This window comes from Stereum hirsutum (assembly GCF_000264905.1).
Source record: "Stereum hirsutum FP-91666 SS1 unplaced genomic scaffold STEHIscaffold_21, whole genome shotgun sequence".
NCBI classification, from domain to species: Eukaryota; Fungi; Basidiomycota; class Agaricomycetes; order Russulales; family Stereaceae; genus Stereum; species Stereum hirsutum.
In genome coordinates this window covers 138,701-155,703 of record NW_006763151.1, presented here as the reverse complement: position 1 = coordinate 155,703, position 17,003 = coordinate 138,701, and the positions used below count along the sequence as shown (strand labels likewise).

At 51.4% G+C, this 17,003-nt stretch overlaps 5 protein-coding genes across 5 annotated transcripts; 3 read left to right on the top strand and 2 right to left on the bottom strand.

The window, feature by feature from the left end:
* Positions 1-67: 67 nt before the first annotated feature.
* Positions 68-1,709, top strand: STEHIDRAFT_126085 (uncharacterized protein). Its single transcript, XM_007310648.1, has 5 exons — positions 68-817; positions 934-1,023; positions 1,090-1,248; positions 1,355-1,511; positions 1,587-1,709. The coding sequence occupies exons 1-5, from the start codon at positions 89-91 to the stop codon at positions 1,637-1,639; spliced, it is 1,188 nt and encodes a 395-aa protein (XP_007310710.1). The 5' UTR covers positions 68-88; the 3' UTR covers positions 1,640-1,709.
* A 145-nt stretch (positions 1,710-1,854) lies between these two features.
* STEHIDRAFT_87633 (P-loop containing nucleoside triphosphate hydrolase protein) lies at positions 1,855-5,827 on the top strand. The gene is made up of 11 exons (XM_007310647.1): positions 1,855-2,150; positions 2,273-2,289; positions 2,374-2,434; positions 2,487-2,756; positions 2,950-3,175; positions 3,267-3,283; positions 3,342-3,369; positions 3,438-3,835; positions 3,900-4,456; positions 4,659-4,792; positions 4,851-5,827. The coding sequence occupies exons 1-11, from the start codon at positions 2,020-2,022 to the stop codon at positions 5,211-5,213; spliced, it is 2,202 nt and encodes a 733-aa protein (XP_007310709.1). The 5' UTR covers positions 1,855-2,019; the 3' UTR covers positions 5,214-5,827.
* A 2,458-nt stretch (positions 5,828-8,285) lies between these two features.
* STEHIDRAFT_68504 (alcohol oxidase-like protein) lies at positions 8,286-10,865 on the bottom strand (the record flags this gene model as incomplete). The annotated part of the gene is made up of 14 exons (XM_007310593.1): positions 8,286-8,369; positions 8,428-8,570; positions 8,636-8,862; positions 8,936-9,021; positions 9,069-9,133; positions 9,203-9,327; positions 9,389-9,527; positions 9,584-9,677; positions 9,729-9,837; positions 9,889-10,022; positions 10,081-10,263; positions 10,318-10,421; positions 10,491-10,668; positions 10,722-10,865. 14 exons carry the CDS (start codon positions 10,863-10,865, stop codon positions 8,286-8,288), a joined length of 1,815 nt encoding a protein of 604 aa, XP_007310655.1.
* A 1,546-nt stretch (positions 10,866-12,411) lies between these two features.
* On the bottom strand, positions 12,412-14,565 carry STEHIDRAFT_68743 (uncharacterized protein; the record flags this gene model as incomplete). Its single annotated transcript, XM_007310614.1, has 6 exons — positions 12,412-12,648; positions 12,804-12,969; positions 13,093-13,213; positions 13,458-13,550; positions 14,277-14,455; positions 14,510-14,565. The coding sequence occupies 6 exons, from the start codon at positions 14,563-14,565 to the stop codon at positions 12,412-12,414; spliced, it is 852 nt and encodes a 283-aa protein (XP_007310676.1).
* Positions 14,566-14,861: 296 nt separating this feature from the next.
* On the top strand, positions 14,862-16,433 carry STEHIDRAFT_115972 (3-deoxy-7-phosphoheptulonate synthase; the record flags this gene model as incomplete). The annotated part of the gene is made up of 6 exons (XM_007310646.1): positions 14,862-14,954; positions 15,016-15,260; positions 15,327-15,330; positions 15,385-15,907; positions 16,047-16,279; positions 16,338-16,433. 6 exons carry the CDS (start codon positions 14,862-14,864, stop codon positions 16,431-16,433), a joined length of 1,194 nt encoding a protein of 397 aa, XP_007310708.1.
* Between the last annotated feature and the right edge of the window lie 570 nt (positions 16,434-17,003).

Genomic DNA, 17,003 nt, shown 5'->3' with positions numbered 1-17,003 from the left:
TCGTCTGGCGCCAGCACACAACGTACCTACCATGTCGCCTGAGCCCATCTCACCCCCCTCAGGCTCGCCACCACCCCCACCATCCACTATGGCACCCATTCTTCCTATTATACCAAGCGACGCGGCACTACACGATCCACCACCTCCTTACCCTGCACGCGAGCGACGATCACGACAATCGAGACGAACGAGGCGAAACGCTAATCACACGCAGGTATCGAGTGCTGGTACGGAGTCGGAGGGAGAGTTGTTGGGATCTACGGTCAGCGGGGGGATCGTAGTGCGGACTCAACAGCTGCAACATCCATTTCCTCAGAGCGCGGAGGCTGCTGCGGACGAGACTTCAAGCCCAACGGAGACGACGCCGTTGCTTCCCGCCCCTGGCAGCTCCAGCGCAGCTGTGAATGGGATTCCGAGAAGGATTAGGAGACAGAGGACGGCTTCGCAGACGAGCACGGTCTTCAGTGTGACGAGCGCGTCGCCTAGTCTGGCGCAGACGGTGGTGAGTGCGTTCAGGCTGGAGGGTGATTCGGACGACGAAGATGAGGAGTATGATGGTGGAGACGAGAGCGGGACGAGGACAAGAAGGCGGTCCGCGACCGGAGATACGCAGGTAGAGGCTGCGGATATGCTGGGTTGTGAAGTCGGGGTGTCGAGGAGGCGAGCGAGTGGCGTCGCACAGAGTGGAACTTCGAGTTGGAGAAGGTATTTCCGTCCGCTATGGAAGAGGTCGAGTTGGGCTGCATTGTTCCATATAATGGTGCTCAATTTCCCCTATGCACTTGTGGCATGGATCTTCCTTTTTGTCTTCACGCTGGTGAGTTTTTACCTTTCACAGAGTGTGTTTAGGCTCCCAATCTCGGACGAATAGACTGACAATTTCACCTTCACCTTGCGACGTACGTATTCGACCCTGCGTATCGCAATATTTAGCTGGGCACGACGTTACTTGTGGCATTGCCACTTGGGGCCGTCTTGTGCTTCTTTGATCTTTTGGGTGCGCGAACCCTTGCCCGCGGCGAGGTCAGTAGATCCTTGTGTTTTATCATTTGAAGGCTCGCAGTTTGATAATATATCGTGCATTTACAGGTTGTGATGCAGAGCACATTTCACGGTCCGTTGGCATATGAGCTTGTGTATCCACTGCCGCCCATCTTCACCCGAATGCGACCCCCAACGGCCGCAGAGGCAGAGGACGGACTTTCTCTGCGCAAGGAACGGTCATTTTACAGAAACACGTATTCTATGGTGCGTGTTCGCTCCTGTCACACATATTCCGATCCATTCCTCTTTATATTCCGCGACGTATACACGTGCTGAACGTAATGTCTTACTTCGACCCTGGGGCTTGCAGTTTTCAGACAGCACATCGTACCAGTCGTTGTTTTACTTCCTGGTCATCAAACCTCCTATCACGTTCCTCCTTTCGTTGTTCCTTCTAGTCATTGTCCCGGTATCACTCGTACTTGTTCTTCCTGCGCCTGGGATGCTTCGGTTGGTGAGAAAACTCGGTACGTCACTGATCGCTCTTCCTATCATTTCACACTAACTATTCGGGTGGCGGCTGACATTCATTGACTGGACAGGTACGTGGCAGGCAAACGTGGCAGTCGAAGGATTGTACATGGGAGGGGGGTGAGGCCTATTCGGACTAGACATGAGGGACCATGCTGGATGTATGTTATCTTTACTGGGCTCTGGTATGAATAAACGAGCATCGCGGAGTTGAAGTTGTTGTGTGCGGTGTTGGGTATTCGGGCAAGGTTAGGGTTGGGAATAGGCGCCCCGCATAAAGGGGAGGCTTGCGCGTGTGCCAGCGCCCCGCGTCTTCTCACTCGCACAGCTCGAGCAAGAGTCGAACCCAGTCATTCTTCGTCCCCCGCTTCCGCATTCTCATTTTGCTCTTATAGCAGCTCTGCCAGCTCTTGTTCTCTCTCGAACCCCCATCATCTACGTCCGCCACTCGAGTCCCCTTTCGATATCTTCACCCTGTCCTCATAACACATAACCATATCCTCAATGGAGGTCTTCAAGTCGCTCGTGCAGCCCTTTGTGGGCAACGTTGCGAGTAACTCTGTCGTCGATGGCATGAAGCTGGTCGTTCTCGGTGGGACCGTCGAGACTGCAAGACGCGTCTCCAGCTCAGCTTGGTGAGTCCCGCGCCGCTCGCGCGCTTCCCACAGTAATTATGGGTCGCTGCGCCTTCCGTTGATACTGACCCTAATTTTCCCGCTCATTATCGCCCTTGATGCCTATGCCTTCGTCTGTACAGGTCGTCCTTTGTGAACTGTTAGTCTCGTTCCTTTGTCCCTCGCATGCGCCACCCCACATTTGGTGTTGAATAACGCTGACGTCCTTGGGTCTCATGTCTAGCCTTCTTTCTCACGGCACACTTCTCCGAAGAAGACTACCCATACGACTGGCTCATGCTCTGGTACGTCCGCACACTCATTTATTGTGATGTTCCTTTATTGAAGACGTTCTAGGCTCTCACGTCGCCCTGAGTGGCAACGATCCCGAGAGTTCGAGACGACAACAAGCTCGTCGTCTCAAGGACAGTATGGGTATCGTGGAGGTGAAAACGCCTTTGGTGAGGAGGACGGCGAGGAGGAAGATGCACCCGGGAAGGCTCGGGTCAGAGTAGTCTTCCAGCCAACAATGGATACGACGCATACGATCTTCTACCGCGGGCATTGGCTGCGCGTGAAACGAGGCAGGAAGGGTCACTATAGTGGCTACGACACGTTATCCATTAGGTGTGTCTTTCATTTCTTGCGTTCGTTTTGCATCCGTCACTAGTGTCGTGGATGCTGCTCGCCTTCCCCGCGTTTCTCTTGACGCGCGACGCGCGTCACCTCATGTTTGCTTGTCATCACTTCGCTGACTAATCTGCGGGCATCTTTCGGAAATACTTAACTTACCGCCGGCCTGGCTGCTATTTTGACACAGCGTCGTCGCAAGAAACAACTCAGTCCTCAAGCAGCTTGTTCTGCAAGCCAAGAAGGAGTATGAAGCTGAAGCCGTCCACCGCATCCAGATCTATTTCGCAGACTCCTACGGAAGCTGGAGATGGACAGACTCGCGTCATAAGAGGCCGATGTCTTCCATCGTCCTCAATCCCGGCGTTAAAGAGATGCTCGTGGCGGACACGCACGACTTCCTGAGATCCGAAAAGGTTAGTCCTTACGCCCATGTAGAGTCCTCCTTGGGCGCCTCGAGGTTATTTGGGTGGATGATCTGACCTTTTTTGTGTTGCTCTCCTACAGTGGTATGCGGACCGTGGGTGGGTTAAATCCGATTCGTCTCAAGTGTTCTACATTCTGATCTGATCTCTTCAAAAGGATTCCATTCCGGAGAGGATATCTCCTAGTGCGTATCCGTATCACCATCAATCCATCCCGCTCTCCAATGCTGATCCTTTGTTGTGTTTTGCGCAGTATGGTGTGCCCGGTTCGGGAAAATCGTCTCTGATCCATGCCATCGCTGGCGAGCTATTGTTGGACATCTACGTCGTGTCTTTGTCATCATCCTGGATCAACGACAGCACATTAACGACGCTGATGGGTCGCGTACCCTCACGTTGTATCGTGCTCCTCGAGGATCTCGACGCGGCCTTCACTCGCTCATTGACTCGATCTGACAAGAAAAGTGACAAGTCTGGTGAGAAGGACAAGGAAAAGAAGGGCTCCGACAATGAAGAGGAAGACTCAGGGTCGAGCCACAGGCACCGCAGGAGACATAAGGAGAACATCTCCGACACCAACACGTTGACGTTGAGTGGACTCTTGAACGCGCTGGATGGTGTCGCTGCTTCTGAGGGTCGTATACTCTTTGCGTAGGTGGTCATATTTTTTTCGTACTGGCTATGGGTACTCAATGATGTCCATTGTATCACACAGCACAACGAATCATCTCGAGCGTCTGGATCCCGCGCTTTGCCGTCCGGGCAGAATGGATGTCTGGGTGGAGTTCAAAAACGCCTCACGCTGGCAAGCGGAACATCTGTTCCGCAACTTCTTCCCATCGTCGGATGCAGACTTACCGAGCAATAACCCATCAACTATCAACCTCGAGGCTGAGGCGAACAAGCTCGAGCTCGAGGGCTTGGACATCCCTAACACACCCGCGTCGCCCGCATCTAGCACGTTCAGTTCGCTATTCTCCGATGCATTCACTGGTATCTCCTCTCTGTCCGGCTCTGGTTCACCCTCGATCCCGTCATCTTCCCCTTCATCATCGCCTTCCAGGGCTGGGAGAAGCAGAACCGCAAGCACAGCCACGCCACCCAAGACGAACGAGAAGACCGAGAGCCACCTTCCACCGGCCGTGGAGGAACACATCGCTGCGTGCTCGCATTCAGCACCACCATTGAGCGGGGCGAGGTTGGCGGAATTGGCAAAGCAGTTTGCGGAAGCACTCCCCGATGAGGAGTTCAGCGTCGCCGCGCTGCAAGGCTGTGAGTGTTCCTTTTCTTTCGCTCTTGGTGACTGCTTTTTGTCCCCTTCATGGCGTGTGGAGAAGTGGGGTGGCAGGACAGGCTGTCTGTGGCGCGGACGCTGTGGAGATCTGTGGTAGTGATTGGGCGGTGGTTTGTTCCGTTGTGTATGGTGTTGACATCTTCCAGATGTGTGCTGACTTGCGATTGTCCCTGTCATTAGATTTGTTGAAGAACAAGTCTAGACCAGAGGCGGCAGCGTCGGAGGCTGCAGCTTGGGTTGTCACCGAACGCGCGCTGAAGGAGAAGATGAAGAAAGAGAAGGAGGTCAAGGAAAAGGAGAGGAAGGCACGAGAGGTCAGTTTTCTTTCTTGTCTTTCACATAGCCTCAAACACTCATCGATGTCATATCCAGGAACGTGAAGAGAAGGAAGAGCAGGAGAAAAAGGAGAAGGAGGCGGCCGCTGTCGCAGCCGCCGCCATCCTCGCTGCTGCGCAGACAGCCCAAGCTGTTGTCTCGCCTTCCTCTTCCTCTGAGACCGCCGTCGTTGAGGTCGTCAACGACGAAAACACTCCTCCGGCCCCTGCCACCACGGCTACCGAGCCCGCGCAGGTACCTCCATCTGAGTCTTCTTCCTCCGCCGCCTCATCGGCACCGTCTGAGTCCGTGACCTCTGCGGAGCCAGAGACTGAGTCGAGCAGCGATGAGGAGGGCGAAAGCGAGCACGGGTGGGTCGCGGCCACACCGGCGACATGGGGAGAGCCCCCTCTTGATTGACTTGATGTTGAGCCTCTTTCTCCTGCCGCAGATGAGTCTGAGCCGTCTGCGACTCCGAGTGATGATCACGCTGGTGCATTGACTGTGCGGCACCGTGGTGGATATGGTGTGGCCAGCGCACGGCAGGTGCTCACGATGCCGCTGTTGCCTGTGATGCATTCTGTCTTCAAAGTCTACTACGTTTTGGTTCATCTGTATGCTATGGTTTTGAGGCTCAGCCCTTCGACCAGTGTTTCGGAGGACGGAAGTGCGGGACGTACTTAGAATGTTCCCGTCTACCATCACCCTCCCCATTGTACTTAGTATTCCTTCCCGCTTGTTTCTGGATATCTTGTTTTCTTTTTTCAAGTCTTGTCTTTCTAACGTCCGTCCCCGTCCGTATATTTTTTGTGTCGTCAGTGGGCGTACGAACATCTTACTCTTCCTGTGCTATATGTTATGACCCGTTCGTCTCTGTATCAATCGCTCGTCCTGCTTCACTTCCTTGTAAATGCATCTCTCCATCCCATGACTTTCTATCTCATTGTTTCACAATCCCGTCTCAAGCTTGTCGATACCTTTGCACTCCACTCCACTCCCGTCTCCGTTCCCAAAGCTTCCCATTCCCCTATCCCCAAGTTCTCGGTTGCTCTTTTCTCGGCTCATCGCGTCTCGGAAACAAGTCTTCTCCCTTGCTCCTCTGTTACAGTGTCTGGACTCATCTCACGTTACAAGGTATGCTACATATATACGCAATGTGATGATTTTTAACCAGGTGGTTCGCCACTATTTCCTTCGGTCGGAAATTAGGTCTCTGGGTTGTGAGTTGGATATCTCAGGTGTGTGGCGGCCCTGGCGCTCCCTGGTGGGAATAACGCCACGCGCTTTCTCTTTTACATAAGGGTTTTCAAGCGCCGCCAGCCGTGGCAGGAGTGTCGTCTGGTTGTTGGACACAGCTCAGACTGGCTCAGACTGACACTTACCTCCGTTTTCAGTGTCAGCATCCACCATCATCAGCTTCACTCCGCGCTCATACCATCCTCATCCCCCTTACGCCGCACCCTCATGGTCGCTCAACGTCTCATCGTCTACAGACACAAGAATCTATTTTTCTCCCTCTTGAATAACAGGGACAACTCTCCTGCGTTTCTCGGTCTTGAGCTACTTCGGACGATTCCTCGCAAACCAAAAGCATTTGAGAAATGGCTTCGAGCGAGGCAGAAGGAACTGGATGCTGTTTTGAAGAAGAGGTTGGAGGTGAGCATGACATCGATGCCTACGTGACCTCATCAGCGACTAGAAGTTCGGAACGACTCTGACAGTCTGATTTCTGTGTGCTATGTAGGTGTCGCACGATGCTACCGAGGAAGAAGTGCGTCAAACTGTCGCGAAATACCTAGAGCCGAACTTTGGGTTTTGGCCCCGTGGCGTTTACACGATTGAAGTCAAACAACCGCGCAAGACTTTCGAGATTGAACGGGTGTACGAGATGGATCTCGACCATCTTATCTTCCACTTTGACACTATGCCTCTCTTTCGTCTCGATAATATGCCTCCGAAGGACGTCTTCATCAAGGGCGTCTGGTTCGACCATTACGGAAATGCTGCGTGTCCAGCAATCACCCCCGACGAATATCGCTGGAAAGCTTCCCCGCGCCCTGTAGAGAAGTCGGTTCTCGATCAATACACCGTTCTCAGTAGAGGACTTCCACCTGTCTCGGACGTCCATGCACTCCTTGCTATCCCCGCTACATTGGGTCGCAGGGAGCAGGTCCGAATCCGCTTACTCGAGATCCAAGTTGGGTCTGCAATGATGGCTTACCCTGGAGATTGTGAACTGCGGGAACTCGAGACTTACCGTCATGTAGACGAGTTTTCTCATTTACCTGTCGCCGAGACCATGGAAGGCATCATCACAAAAGCGATCTGGCCTCTAGTTTTCGATAACAAGCGATCACCTATAGATATTGGCACTAGCAACTGGATCAAGAAAGATCTTATTTACTTCCTGCTTGCAGCCCACCTCGACGACCCCGATAGCCTGCGCGCTGCAGCAGTTGATGTATCCCAGAAAATCATGCTCGAAACCCCAAGATCTGGCGGAGTCGTTTACGGCCTCTTGTTCTCTGCTTTGTACTGCGTCATCGTTCGAGTTGACCGTGATGATGGCGGTTCTTTTACGCATACAACTGCACTCCCTTTCCTTCCGTCTTGGCACGCCACTTCTCCCTCCACCGCTGGCATAACGGCCCTCGGCCGCCTGGCGTACCTCCCTGATCCAGACGTCTTGACCCGCTTCGCTCCGTCTGCCGATTCTATCCCGATCATCGACGAAAAGCATGCCACAGCTTCCAATTCCCCTTTTCATGCGGATGGTGGCTTATTTGACACCCTTCCTGGAGAGATCCTCGCAATGATAGCAGAGTGCATTACTGATCCCATCACGCTCTATCTTTTCGCCAAACTGTCACCATGCACCATGGAGGCATCTGCCGGTGCTCTGCGAAAAGCGTACGTTGACGAATGGCCATTGCTGAATATCGCAGCTAGCGATCAGAACCTGCCAGCCCGGGCCCGACTCACGAACGGTGTATTCACCACGGTCAGTGACGTGTATCCTGATCCAGTCGAGGTATGAATTGGACCAATGTGTGACGACCTCACGATCATACTTGGGCTCAAGTGTATCGCTGGAGGCCTAGCTGAGGGAAGTGCAGATGAACTGGAGTATCTCGTGAACCCGGTTTCAGAGTGTAAATGGGAGGATGTGGAAGATGTATTAGATTGGGGCGACTCCTAGTAATCATCCGATTGACGAAGCCTTGTACTGCTTCGATTGCTCGAAGGGACCAAATCCTTACATTTCTCCTTCCTTACTTTTGTATAGGTCGAAGATAATGACGGTGGACGGCATAGAGCATAGTCTCAGCTCGAGAACTGATGATATTGTAAAAGAACGATGGGATTGTCACATGTATAGATAATCATGACTTATGGACAGTAGAGGTGATATGACTTTGTTGTTACGCGCAAATGGGATTTGTTTGACGCTTCTAGCAAACAATTCATGGATAACAGGCTTCCTTCAGGTATTTACAGAGCCAATTCGATGCCGAGATCTTCGCATATCAACACAGCAGCCTTCTCTCCAATTGCAGTGCAAGTAGAATACGGATTCTAATGAAGGATGATCTGAGCCTCCCAAGAACATAAGTATCGCGTTGAGAGGACATACCGCCCCGACGTTCGCCGGACAGATAGACAAGTCAGCGACCTTGAGATGTTCGGTGCCGTACACATTTAACCTTGGATCCACGACGCCGTTCTTGTCTCTAGGCTTCATCGCGGCCGATCCCATGGTATGCCAGCAGCCGGATACTAGGAATAAGGTGATCAATACTGACAACTACATTCATATATTTCTGTCTAACTATGGAGCTTACTAAACTTCTTGATCGCGGTCCTTATAGCTTCGTTGTCTTCTTTGGTGTATACAATTGGTGGCGCGTCGATGGGTACCGGTCCCATCTCTACGTCCTTGATATAGGCGTCACTGCCTTGTGCAAATTCAGGATGGTTCGGCTTGAACTCCCCACGATAGCATGGCATGCGACGTGCAGTTTCGCGAGAATGTTTGTACGCCCACACAAGAAGCTCCATGTCTGCCGGTCTGGACAGCACGAAGCAAAGAAATCGGTGAGTGATCTACTACGACTGGCTTGTAAGAGCAGCAAAAAACTGACTCGCTCATCCACATAGGTTCAAACTTCTGCGGTGTTGAAGGATCTGAGGAAGTAATGTGAATCTTGCCAATGGACTCCGGATGATTCTACCGAGTGAATATTAGCTTGACCTAGGGATAACGAGTGACAGGACCTGCCTGAAAGAAGCCAAGACTGTAAAAGTTTCTCTTTGGGCATGGCATGATGTCACCGAACAACCTAACACCGGCGTGTAAGGCCAAACGTTATGGAAGACCGAAGGTTTGTGCACTCACATCGATACAACACCCATGTAGAGCATGGATTTGTCGGGTGCTTCGGCATAGTACGAGTCCCACCGCTTGGTGAATTCAGGACCTATGGCTTTGAGCTCTTCGGGCGAAGCTCTCATCTTGATACCAGCATCGACAGGACTGCGCCTCGCAGTTTTAATCTACAATAATGAGATTACGAAGGAAAGGCTGGAAGGCGTACTTTGAAGACAAAATGCCTCTTTTCTCCTTGTTATATATCTCGCTCCAGTATTCCATGGCCTCTGGCTCACCCCTGCTCATACTGTCGAAGGTGATATGATCCTGAGGAGTGTTGTACGGGAAAAATATGACATGATGATCTATTGAACATCACTTGAAGTCAATGCGTAGAGCCAAGGATAGTTCTGACAACTACCAATCAAGTTCTCTCCCACACCAGGCAGATCAGAGACGACATTCACCCCAGCCGTCTGCAGGACTGACCGGTCTCCGAGGCCTGAGCGTTCCAGCTGAAACAACGTTAAACGAGTCAAATAACAGAACGAAGGTAAAACGCTTACAATTCCGGGCGTGCCAAATGCACCACTAGAGATCACGACCTGTCTTGACGCCTTGATGACACGCTTCCTTCCGTTCTGCGCAAATTCAACACCTGCTGCACGAGTCCCTCTAGTCATAGTAAACACCCAAAGCATCATCGCGGGCAGATATGATGCGCACTCGAAGATAATCTTATCAACAACACATCCCGTCAGGAGATGAAGGTTCGTATTCCGGTCTTGTTGTGGATAGAGATAGTTATGAGCAGAGTCTGACCGCCTTCCGGTGTCGGAGTTGATCCACTTCCTCCAGCGCTGTGATTCGTATTTATTTTAGTTCAGGACAACCCAACATCCGGACGGATGATCGCACCGAATAACCGTTTACTGTGTAAAAATCATTCGGATCCTCCAATACGGGTCGTCCGTCATATTTGGGTGCAACCTCCAACCACTCCTTGCCCACAGTCGTATACTCACCACCGTGGGATACAACTAGAGGTCCATTCCTACCATGAACCTCAGGAGTCGGCGTGTCGAGTGTGTAGTTCTCACACTGGGGATGTTTTAGAAAGGAGTGGAAAGATCTGTGGTGGAGAACGCGACGTACCTTCTTCAGATAAGGCAGAAGATCTGCAAAGCCCCAGCCTTCGGCCCCGTAGACGGTTTTCCAGTCATCGTAGTCCGAGGCAGCGGCTCGAGTATACATCGTTACTAGTTCACAACACGGAAAAAGAAAATATTTGAGTCTCTGTTATATCAGAAAATAAATGATGAATCTACGATTCATAGAGGAGCCTCCGCCAACGCATTGTCCGTGGAGATAGAATGCCTGGCGATTATCCAGATGAGGACTAGGTTCTACTGCATAAAACTTGACAGTCTTCGAGGCGGGGTGCAAATGATGAAAAGTACGACCCGCTTGATAATGCGCCGCATCGTCTCGGACATCGGGTCCCGCCTTGAGCAGTCCTGGTCAATAATCCGAAGAACAGTTGTACGTTTGCCACTCACCTCAATGACCAGGATCTTCAAGGAGGGGTCTGCCTCCGCCACCCGAGCAGCAACAATACAGCCCGTCGCGCCTGCTCCAGCTATCAATATATCATAACATTCAAGAGTGCCGGATATAAAGCTAGTTGAGACGCTAGCCGCCATAGTAGAACTTATTCAGGTAGTTGAAGTTGGATGTCTTAGATGGTCCCCTTCCCTGACAGTCGAGCGTGAGGGCAGCCATATAAGAGACGCAGAGCCAGATAGCACACATGACAGAACCCAAAGATCTGAAGACTAATCAGTGTGAGATATCGCTGTCCTTGTGGACCTGATAGACAGCACTTCAAACTTTGAGCATTTCTCAAGACGGTATCGTAACTAGGAAGAGCTAGACTCGGAAGCGGCAGGGAAAGCACCGGTGGCAAGGCGTCGAGGACACGCTACTGTTTGCCGGGCTCCCGGTACGCGATCTTCGGCACTCGTTCTTGAGTAAGTGCTCGAAAACGTCGCACCGTGTCCCTCGAATCATCTCGCTCACGAGTCCTACTCTGGGAGATCCTTCAGGAAGAAATCAGGTCAATTCCACTCAGATGATATACTCCCAATGTCTTGAAAAGACCAGGGTGCCAAGTGAGCCTTTCTTGGATCGCGTTTGTATCCGGCAGCGAGACTCCAAGGCAAACCCAGGGCTCAAGACGCCAATGTGGGTAACAGGACGGGCCCATGATTTTGCTAGCGCCGTAGAACCCGAGGTCGAACCACTCCAGAAAGTCAAGAGACGTCAGAAGTTCTAGTATCTGCCATCGGAGCATATGGGACTCTGGTGATACTCAGGTGAGAAGATCCCTCAATTCTCCTTCAGTATCAGCAGATGCAAAGGGTTGATCTGAAGACGACCTCATGTGGAGAAACGTAATGTTGGTGTGGTTTGTGTGACCGAAGTTGAAAACAGATTGATCTGAAAAGGGGAGGGAGAGCATGATTTGGGCCACAACGCCACAGATAGGGCGCCTACAACGATCCTGCATCATCCACTCATCGCTCGAAGCGCCTGGGCATCGATTTTCCCCAGCTAAGCTCTCTGAAGAAGGAGAGTATCAGAACATCACAAAGCTGCTCCGAGGTTTCGTCTCTACTCAGTAAGGATATGGTTTGTTTGTGCATCTGTACGAAGGGAGCACAATGTCGTATGGCATAGAACAGTGACTGTAGTTGAAATAACATCTGTAGAAGAGCGTCGTCGCCTCAATATGCAGAATGTAGGAAAAATATATCTTTGTCACCCAGCGTCCACTTAGGTTCCATCATGGGCTGCTTTTCGATACCATAAGTTCGCAGCTTGACTGCTGAAGGAACGCGCGAGACGGATTCGGTAAGAGGAAAGTAGGATATGCAGACTATACACTCATGGGTTTATGAGTCTCACTTGTTTTACGGGTGACAGTGCCCATGATGAGCTGACGGATATGGTATGTGGCTCCTTAAGAAACACGACGATGAATATGTACAGGACTCACCTTACGATAGATTCTCGTACTTGACGTCTGGAACTCGTCTACTTCATACCAAACGGGGGGCTCATCAGAAAGCAGACAGCGCCGAGAAATAGAGCACATAAAAATACATTGAATGACAGTATGTGTCCTCATAGACAATCAGCAGATTTAGCTTACGGCGCCGACCAGTAGCATACCAGTTTGTCCTTGCTTCAAGCGCGAACGATTAATTTGCCCTCGTTGACCCTCCATTCTGCCCTCGCGCCATCAACATCGAGATCTCGGTTCCGTTTCAGCGTCAACGCCTTTTCGGCATGTTTTCCTGCCGATGCTCTGAGCGCGGCGTCGGGGAGACTGAGGTCGATGGAGAGATCGTAGAACGGTGGCAGCTGAAGGAATATAGCATTAGGTTCGAGGTCAAGGGCGGCAGTAGGAATGTGAGCGCGAGTCTGCAGAACATGTCGTTAGTAAGTGTGAGTTCGATAGAGTACGTGTGGGGAACGGTGCTGAAACTGCATAAACCCCATGGACAGTACAGATAGCATAAGGTAGGATAGAGATAGGAATATGATGGCGAAAAGGAAAAGAGAAAGCGACGACGTACTATTTTCGGCACCTCGACGGTGATTACGAGTCGGTCCGACTCGCTGTCTCTCCTCCAGGACCACATAGGCGTCTCCATCGAGGCGTTCGCATCCCTGTTCGTCGCTTCTGTTTCAACACGTTTTACTGACAAAGCGGTATCCGCGTTATCATTCTTTAATGCTCCTCTTTCTGGTGTACTCGACGAGCTCGAAGGCGTTGTCTCTGGCGTCACCTCCTCAATCAGCTTTTTCGCAGGCTTTGCTTTCACTGCCTCTCCAGATTGATGCAGGTGATGCGATGGAGGAAACAAAGCGAGGGGGATATCAACGGTTCGGGGCCTGAGTTCTCCCTTGGATGCGATGTTGGGAGTTCCGAGAGTGCGAGAGAGTCGGAGAGAACTCTGAGCCTCGACGCGCTGAAGAGCAAGTTCTACAAATTGGCATAGCCGAGATGAGGATGGTAGGAACATGTGTCAGTGGCTCTGCTGCTTAGTTAGTTACCGGTCGGGAGTGGCGGCTTGGATAAGGGATATCAAGAAAGTGAAGGTGATAGATGATGAGAGGACAGACGGGGCTGGGCCAAATGGATATGAAGAAGATAAGAGGTGTTCGGGAATTAGGATTCAGTTTTCACCAACTATATGGTGAGTTTGTCTAGATCCAGGACAACTTACCTATCAGAAAGGTCTTGAACTCGATGTCCTTAAGTGCTCTGCTTTTCAGCGACGGGTTGAAGACGCAATCGAAGACCAGCGCTTTTTTGCCGGCTATAGGGTCCACAGAACAAAGAAACTCCAGTGAGTAAATTAATCAGGGCAGATCATAAATCGAACAAGACTGTTCAAAACAAGTCAACATTTGGCTATTGGGGCGCGAACGACACGCGCGTTCGTTTCACGACCAACGAGGCCGAACCTGGCCGAACAGCCACCCAAATGCGGTTGATCAATTTGAAGCAACGAGCAGATAAGGCACATTCGCGCAGACAAAGAGGGGAAAGAGGCTATGGTGTGCATCAATGGCTTATGCATACCTCCGCGAGTATAGCGCTCTATGAGCAAGGAGCCTCTTCGGACAGTTCACGCTAGCGCTCTGACCGTTCCGTAAAAGATTTGTGTATCCCGATTCTACTGGACTCCACTGCACTAGAGCTGCGAGTGGCTGTGCGTCTCGAGCAGCGCCTTACTGCTATTAGAAGAGAAGACAGACCAATTAAATAAGCAAAAGTGAGAGTAAAGAGTGCCTAGGATATGAGGTCCATGCTAAAGCTGAAACGCTGCAGTTCGCGAACGGTTCGGACAGGTTTAGATGAACAAATGCTGGTACCGGTGTCAGAAAGGCAGAAGAACATACCACCGGTTTTGCAATATGTCACGAAATATCAGAATGGAGCAAGGACTGCAGCTATCAGAACCGTGCAAAGACGAACCAGGGAAAGCTCTCTAATCCAGGACATGTCGTAAAAGATGGGGAACTGTACGAATGGAACTGACCTTTGTCAGTATCTTCACGACCAGCAGACACAATGACAGGGACAACCCAGCCATCTGGGTCGAATGCGTCAAGATCCTCCCTCTGTATGGCATCTGGTGGCGGCGGGACGTTTTTGTCCCAGGCGATGTTGAGAAAGATCTTGAAGCCTTCCGGAACCACGATCGGTGCTAGAGCAGAACTGCGAGAGGCACCGTCTCCATGAGACGTAAAGAGATGTCCGGGCTGGAGGGACGATGACTTGATACAAAAACCCGGGGTAGGAGACAACTGCACAGGGATGGTCGACATGGTTTGCAGGAAAGGGATGCACGTGCATGAACGGAGATAGCCACGTTGTGGGAAACCATTCAGAGAGCGGGTAATCTCGATCACTCCATCTACAAACTTTTTGACCGAAACCACAGCACTGACTCACCCCCCGTAGCGCCCCTTACACAAAATACTCAATTCGATGGAGTCCCAACCTATAAAAGAGCCCTTGAGCAGGTTCAGACGTAGCTCATCCCCTCTCCCTCTTATTATTGGGACTTCCTCTTACATTTCATTCTTCTCATTTTCTACTACTAGAGGTCTCCGACTCAGAAATGGCCAAGGCTTTCGATTCCGTTACTCCCTACCCCGACCCCAAGGACGATGTCCAGCTCGAGAAATACATCCAGGACAGGCGTGTCATTGGCGTACGTTCATGTCTTTCAGATGTCTTACTCTTTCTAACAGAATTCCGTCATTTCTTCATAGTATGATCCACTCGTTCAGCCGGCGCTTCTCCGCCACGAGATTCCTGCCAGCAAGTACTCGCAGGCCACCATTGCTTCTGCTCGCTTCAATGCTGCCAGAATTCTCTCTGGTGCCGACGACCGTCTTCTCGTCATCGTCGGTCCTTGCTCCATACACTCTACCGAGCAGGCCATCGAGTACGCCAAGCTTCTGAAAGCGAAGCTGGATTCTTGGCCCAATCTCCTTATTGTTATGCGCGCATACTTGTCAGTCTGCTTTTTCTCCCTTCGTCTGTTCTTATGTTGATGTCGGACATTTTTCTTTCACTCCAGTGAAGTAAGTTTGTGTCCTACAGGACTTCACCCAACCTAGTCTGACCTGTCATGACAGAAACCACGCACCACCGTCGGCTGGAAGGGTCTCATCAATGATCCCAACCTCGATGGTTCGTTCCAGATCAACAAAGGACTGCGCCTAGCCCGACAGCTCCTATGTGACCTGACCGACCTCGGTGTTCCCGTCGGCTCCGAGCTTCTCGACACTATCTCGCCTCAGTACATCGCCGACCTGATCTCTTGGGGCGCCATTGGCGCTCGTACCACCGAGTCTCAGCTTCACCGCGAGCTCGCCTCCGGTGTCTCCTTCCCCATCGGTTTCAAGAATGGTACGGACGGCAGCGTCTCGGTCGCCGTCGACGCCATGCGCTCCTCCTCGAACCCCCACGCCTTCATGGGTGTCACCGAGCAGGGTATCGCTGCCATTGTCAAGACCAGGGGTAACCAGAACGTTCACGTTATCCTTCGTGGCGGTTCAAAAGGCCCTAACTTCGCTGCCGAGCATGTCAAGGCCGCTGCCTCCGCCATCGAGAAGGCCCGTCCCCATCACCACACTTCAATCATGATAGACTGTAGCCGTAAGTGCTTCATTCCATACCGTAACATTTCTCATAGTTCGGCACTCCATATGGTTTGCTTTGCTGGCATGGGTCGTGTCACTCGTGTACGAAACAACCCTGCTGACCAACTTTTTTTCACGGCATTTCTTATTTTTAGATGGTAACTCGCAGAAGGATCACAATAACCAACCCAAGGTGACCGACAACATCTGCGAGCAACTCGAGGCTGGCGATCGTACCATCACGGGTGTGATGATCGAGTCGCACATCAACTCTGGCAGGCAAGACGTTCCCGCCGAGGGCCCTTCAGGTCTCAAGCACGGTGTCTCCATCACCGACGCTTGCGTTGACTGGGAGACCACGGTCGGCATGCTTGATAGGTTGAACTTGGTATGTACACTTACGGTAGCGAATTCCCATCATACGTTGACACTGACTTTCTTCTCAGGCGGTGCAGCAGCGCAGGGAAAAGGTCATCCAGTCCGGCATCAATCGGTCACCGACTTACAAGCGTTCGACTTTGGCTATGGCTACCGTCTCATAAGTCTTCAGCTTCGAGTCTTGTGCTTTCCCCTACGGTACCTCCTCCCGGACTCGGTCTTTACGCCTACCATCTGCATCATCCATCTCTGCCATACATAGTGTCTGTATGATAAACACCCTCTCCCTTTCTCCAACGTTGTTTTTCCATAGATATCATCCGATAATTTCTGCAATATTCGTCACCCTCATCCTCTGCTGTCACCCACCTTCCATCGCCATACCTCCATCCATCTTTTCGACCCGTTATTTAATCGCTGCACAGCATGTACCACTAGCGCGCATTTGCACTCTGTCATACGGAACTCTCAAAACAAACAAATATTGTTGACCAATTTCGTGCGTGAGCGCTCTGTCGAAAGTTCGTCCTCTTCGCTGCGATAGTCTTCAATGACTACTACGGAGGTATACATATCTCAGCTCGTCATGCCCGCGCCACACATCACTTCAATTATATTGATGGTGATTAGTATTCATTGTTAATCGTGGCCACACTCCAGTCGGTTTTTCGTCCATCGGAGCCGCGGATGGTTTTCCTGAAAAATGCGCATACACCCTTCTATCTCTATATCGC